This window comes from Artibeus jamaicensis, unplaced genomic scaffold, assembly GCF_021234435.1.
Source record: "Artibeus jamaicensis isolate MK-2021 breed Jamaican fruit bat unplaced genomic scaffold, CSHL_Jam_final contig_2763, whole genome shotgun sequence".
Classification (NCBI taxonomy): Eukaryota; Metazoa; Chordata; class Mammalia; order Chiroptera; family Phyllostomidae; genus Artibeus; species Artibeus jamaicensis.
The window spans coordinates 1-5535 of NW_026521609.1; the positions used below are offsets into that span (position 1 = coordinate 1).

Below are 5535 nucleotides of genomic sequence, written 5' to 3' on the forward strand. Positions count from 1 at the left end.
TTTTAAACTTTTTTATTGATTATGCCATTACATTTGTTCTATTCCCCCCCCCATTTCCCCTCCCCCCCGCACACCCCCCCCCCCACCACCCTCACCCCTCAGTTCATGAACACGTGTCTCAAATTCTTTAGATTCTGTATTTCCCCCTACTATTCTTACCCTCCCCCCTATCTATTTTCTATCTACTGTCTATGCCACTTATTTTCTGTACCTTCTCCCCCCTTCTCCTCCTCCCACTCTCCTGTTGCTAGTCCTCCATGTGATCTTCATTTCTATGGTTCTTCCTGTTCTAGCTGTCCTCTTAGTTTGCTTTTGTTTTAGGTGTGGTTGTTACTAACTGTGAGTTTGCTGTCCTTTCACTGTTCATCTTTTTTATCTTCTTTTTTCTTAGGTAAGTCCCTTTAACATTTCATATAATAAGGGCTTGGTGATGAAATGAACTCCTTGAGTTTGGTCTTATCTGAGAAGCATTTTATCTGTCCTTCCATTCTAAAATGAAAACTTTGCTGGGTAGAGCAATCTTGGTTGTAGGTCTTTGGATTTCATGACTTGGAATACTTCTTTTCCAGTCCCTTCTTGTCTTAAGGTCGCTTTGAGAAATCAGCTGACAGTCTGATGGGAACCTCCTTTGTAGGTGACTGTCCCTTATCTCTTGCTGCTTCTAGGATTCTCTCCTTCATTTTAATCTTGGCTAATGTAATGATGATGTGTCTTGGTGTGTTCCTTCTTGGGTCACTTTGGGACTCTCTGAGCTTCCTGGATTTCCTGAAGTCTATTTCCTTTGCCAGAACAGAGAAGTTCTCCTTTATTATCTGTTCAAATAAGGTTTCCACTCATGACTCTTCCCCTTCTGGTACCCCTATAATTCAAATGTTGGAATGTTTAAAGATGTCCTGGAGGTTCCTAAGCTTCTCCTCATTTTTCTGAAATCTTATTTCTTCATTCTTTTCTGTTTGATCTTTTTTTTCTTCCTTCTGGTCCACTCCCTTGATTTGAGTCCCAATTTTCTTTCCATTACTATTGGTTTCCTTTGTATTACCATTCATTTCAATTAGTTTAGCTTCCATATGTTTCTCTAATTTGTGACTAAAATCAACCAGTTCTGTAAGGATCCTGATAACCAGTGTTTTGAACTGTGCATCTGAAAGACTGGATATTTCTTCATCGCTTAGATCGATCGGTTCTGGGGCTCTGAGTTGTCCTAAAGCCATTTTTGGTCTATTCGTGCCGTTAAGTAAATGGAGTGAAGCCTTAGCTGTTTACCAGGACGGGGCGACCCAGGTCGCTGGTTTGTGACGCTGTGTGTGGGGGCGTGGTCAGAGAGGGAGCAATGGCGGTCCTCTCCGCTAGCCCAGCCCATCCGGTCACACCACTCGCCCCGGGCCTGTTTATCTGGCCTGTTTATCCGATCGGAATTGTGCAAGCCTGCTGCCCCGCCCAAGCTTCCCTCTCACTGGTTTATCTGCACGTGACTGACTGCAGACAGCCCGCCTCGCCCGTATGCTCCCGTAGCCAGCCCCGATCAGCCCAGCGCTCCACCCGGGATTTTTTCTTGCCAACCTGCTCCGCTGCTGGCTTCACTCCTCCTACTGGTTTAGCTGAGCATTTAGTTGTCTTTGGACTCCGTATTGTCGATTTTCTGTGTGGCTTGGTTGCGTTTATTGCTGTTAAAAATAGTTGTTCTTAGATTTGGTTGTGCACAGAGGCAAGGTGGTTCCACCTACGTCTCCATCTTGGCGGAAGTCTCTTCCATGGTTTCTTCATGGGAAGAAAACTTCCCTTATGAATATGACATGGGGGTAAGGGGCTCTTCCACTATGACGTCCCGCAGTCAGCTTTTGTGTCACTTCCTGCCTTGGCTTGGGAGGGACAGCTACTACAATGGCTCAGAGCTCTCACTTACACACTTGGGTGCCTTCTTCTGTGGACTCTAAGCTGCCAAGATCAAAGTGAGCAGCCCAAGGGACTCTGGAGACATCCTCGGGGTTCTCTGAGTCCTGTAGCAGGGACACGGAGCCCAGGGCTTCCTCAGAGCTCCAGTGAGTACAGGGGTCACTCACGGGATAAGAGGAGAGCAGGCACTGGCAGGTGCAGGCCTGCAGGGGAAATGCTGGAGGTCAATCCTAACACTGTGGCTTTGTTTCCTGATGTCCCAGGGCTTGGAAACCAAGACCCCAGAGAGTCACAACTGAGACTAGTCTTAGTGGGTAAGACCGGAGCTGGAAAAAGCGCCACAGGGAACAGCATCCTTGGGAAGAAAGCATTTCATTCCAGCATTGCAGCAAAATCCATCACCAAGGTCTGTGAGAAAGGGAGCTGCATGTGGAGTGGGAGAGAAATTGTGGTGGTGGACACACCTGGTTTTTTCGACACCGAGGTGCCAGATGCTGCCACTCAAAAGGAGATTGCTCGTTGCATCCTCCTGACGTCCCCGGGGCCTCATGCACTGCTCCTGGTGGTCCGACTGGGCCGGTACACAAAGGAAGAGCAACAGGCCATGCAGAAGGTGCTGACCATGTTTGGTCCCACAGCTAGGAGATACACGATTCTCTTATTCACCCGGAAGGATGACTTGGATGGTGTGGAGTTCTGTGATCACATCAAGGAAGCCCCACCATTCATTCAGGATCTGATGAAGGAGTTCAAGGATCGCCACTGTTTGTTCAATAATAAGGCAACAGGGGCTGAGCAGGAGGCCCAGAGGGGCACAGCCTGCTGGACCTGGTCCAGCCGATGGTGACTGGAGAACGAGGGGGGATTCTACACTAACGAGATGTACCAAAGGGGCGGAGGAGGAGATTCAGGAACAGATCCGAGCAATAGAAGTGCAGTGCAGAGCTGAGCTGGAGAGGGAGAAGAAGCAGATAAGAGAGGAGTATGAGGAGAAAATCAGAAACCTGGAGGATAGCCTGGAGCGGGAAAGGAGAAAGGCAGAAATGGAGAGGGCGTTGGCAGAAAGGGAAAATTGCTACCTTTCCAGGCAACGTAATGCCAGGGGGGAAGTGGAGAGTAAGCATGATATACTTTCGTGCATCGTTATGGTATTGATGCTTGTTCGGCCTGTGTTACGATTATTTTTCAAATAATTAAGCTCAGTGGAAATCTGTGTGTATTTCCTGTGAATTTTGCATGTCCCCTCCCTGTATTACTCATCCCCCAAAGTCAGAGCTCCCTGTTTCTCTTCCTCAGGCTGTAAGGACTGGGGATGGTGGGAAAGTTCACTGCTGACGGTTGATTTTACCTGGGAGGGACACATTCTCAATTTGTAAAAGTTCATGGGAAAGTATAGATGCTCCCTGTCTTCTGAACTTTTTCTCAAACCCTCAGAAAAGGAATGCAGGAGACCAGGAGTTGGTGAGTCCAAGCCTACTCTACTTATCCTTAGTAACTGTTTCTCCTCCAGATTCTTTCTTGATTGGCAGATAATCTCTAGGTGTGGCTTCTACTTTTTATTTTTGCCTTTAAGACCTCTCTGATTATTTTACTCGTGTGGTTAGGTCATCTATAGATAGAGATGCTTGCTTATAGAATTCTTTCTTCATGAACATACATTTGTTGAATTACACGCTAACAGAAGTACTGAAATTGTTCCTTATTACCATCGGCCCCCTGAAGGATGGAGAGCTGTTTGAAAAAAACGGATCGCTCAGAACTCAGCAAAGTGAAATGACAGAAAGGGCAAAGGACACCGGTTCAAGAATGTTCAGAATATTCAGATGTTCTTATAGAAATGCTTCGCCCAGCCTCAATGCAAGCATGTTGCTGAATGACCAGTTCTCTCTTTTGCTTGGGAAGCCGAACGATGGCACCACGCTGACAGCACTCTGCACCCTGATGACTCCCTGCTGGGAGGGTCGTCCTCACACTGCTCCCCAGCCCCTGAATTGTTTCCTTAGTGATGCTGTAATAAACCTCTTCTGTTCTTTTGTATCTGTGCAACATTGGAAATTTTTTACATTAGGAAAAGCCACTGATACCTCTTCTAAGAGCACAGGGAAGAATTTCACTTTTCGGTAAAATTTCAAGATGGTTTCTGAGACCTGTGAGAATTTCCTGGTTACAAATAAGATCCCTTCAATATATGGATAACAGTGGTGCAAATCTATCCCTTCTCTCCTGGGGACTCCTACCCGAGTCATTTTTCTAGGAGCCTCCAAAGCACATTTCCATGTTCTAGTAGCAGGTTCTGCTGGTCCCCCTCCCAGAGTAAACTTCGGTGGTCTGCCTGGGGAATGAACCAGGGGACCACAGTGCAGGTCAGGTTAGATCACCACTGGCCAAAAAGGAGAGAGGACAGTCTGGTTCCTTTTTTTAAAAGTAAACATAACAGTAAGAAATGGTTTCACATCCTGAAAGACAACAACCGCTTTGCCTTTGTGAGAGGGGATAATTTATGACATGTGTCTCCCTCCTGGGTGGTAGGATAAGCCCTTCCCTGTTCCAAAAGGAAAACCATCAGCTTGGTGCAGTAATGCCTGGTGCTATCTGGGGGTCCCATCCCTGTGACTTCCAAAATCTCAGTGAGAAAGCCAAAGGCTACAGAAAGCTCTGTTTGTGTTGTTACTGAGGAGCCAGGTAGAGAACTGAACTGCAGGTTTACAGTTTCTGGACACGATCGACAGGGGACAGTGGCACCTGACTGAGAGCACAGAGGGATGCAGGAGGGGGCAGCTCAGAATGTTCCTCTAAGAGCAATAGAGACTTGGGACTGTTCTTGCTGCGGAAGTGTCCCCTGAGCCAGGGTTCACTAACTCTACAAAGGGTGGGGTAAGAAATATTTTGTGTGGGTCTCATAGACACCAGGCACGTGGTACAAAGTGATGAGTAACGAAATGAATACTTTGTCCCCAGCACACCAATGTCAGATGGCTGTGGTCCTATTGGTGTCTTGGATGAGGTAGAAACCTTTCCATAGGAAGGTCAGGTAGAAGATAAACTCTCACGTGGACTATGCAGCTGTGCTGAATCCTCTGTCCTACACCTGGCACTATGGGCTCTTCTGCTGTGTTCTCTGCATCAGAATGAAGGAGCGGGGGGGGGGGGCATTTCTCATTGTTTTGCCGCTGACAGGTCCCTGTCAGGGTCTGCCCCTGAATTCTGAAGCACATGCTTCCACCATGAAGAACTGGTGCCAAATAGCAATTCAATTTCTCATCTGAAAGATTCAAGAGATTTGAAAATATCTGTATCACCATTTTGCATGCCCCTGCCCCCTGAGTTTACAACATTCTTCATAGATTTGGGAATTCTTTAAGACATGATTTTATTTGGCCAGGTGTTTTATATCTTACTTCCCCTCTTGCTCTGAAGCAAAACACTTGGGAAGGGTTGGCAGGTGGTGGGGAGGGGTGGGGAGAGGGTTGCCCTGAGGAAAGACGAGGAAGAGGAGGAATACGATGGAGACTGGCACAGGTAGAACTGGACCGCCAGATTCACCCCAAGTGCTCCCTGTGAGCAGCGTCACTGCTCCTGGGAGTCCGGAGGGGACAACAACAGAGGAAGGAAGTGAAAAAAAGTGAACAATGGGAGACGAGG

At 47.4% G+C, this 5535-nt stretch overlaps 1 protein-coding gene across 1 annotated transcript; it reads left to right on the top strand.

Moving 5' to 3' along the window:
* The first annotated feature begins 1127 nt into the window (after nucleotides 1-1127).
* LOC119058964 (GTPase IMAP family member 4-like) lies at nucleotides 1128-3930 on the top strand. Its single transcript, XM_053662691.1, is given in 2 exon segments — nucleotides 1128-2785; nucleotides 2787-3930. Coding segments are annotated over 2 exon segments (978 nt in total). The 5' UTR covers nucleotides 1128-2107; the 3' UTR covers nucleotides 3087-3930.
* The last annotated feature ends 1605 nt before the right edge of the window (nucleotides 3931-5535 follow it).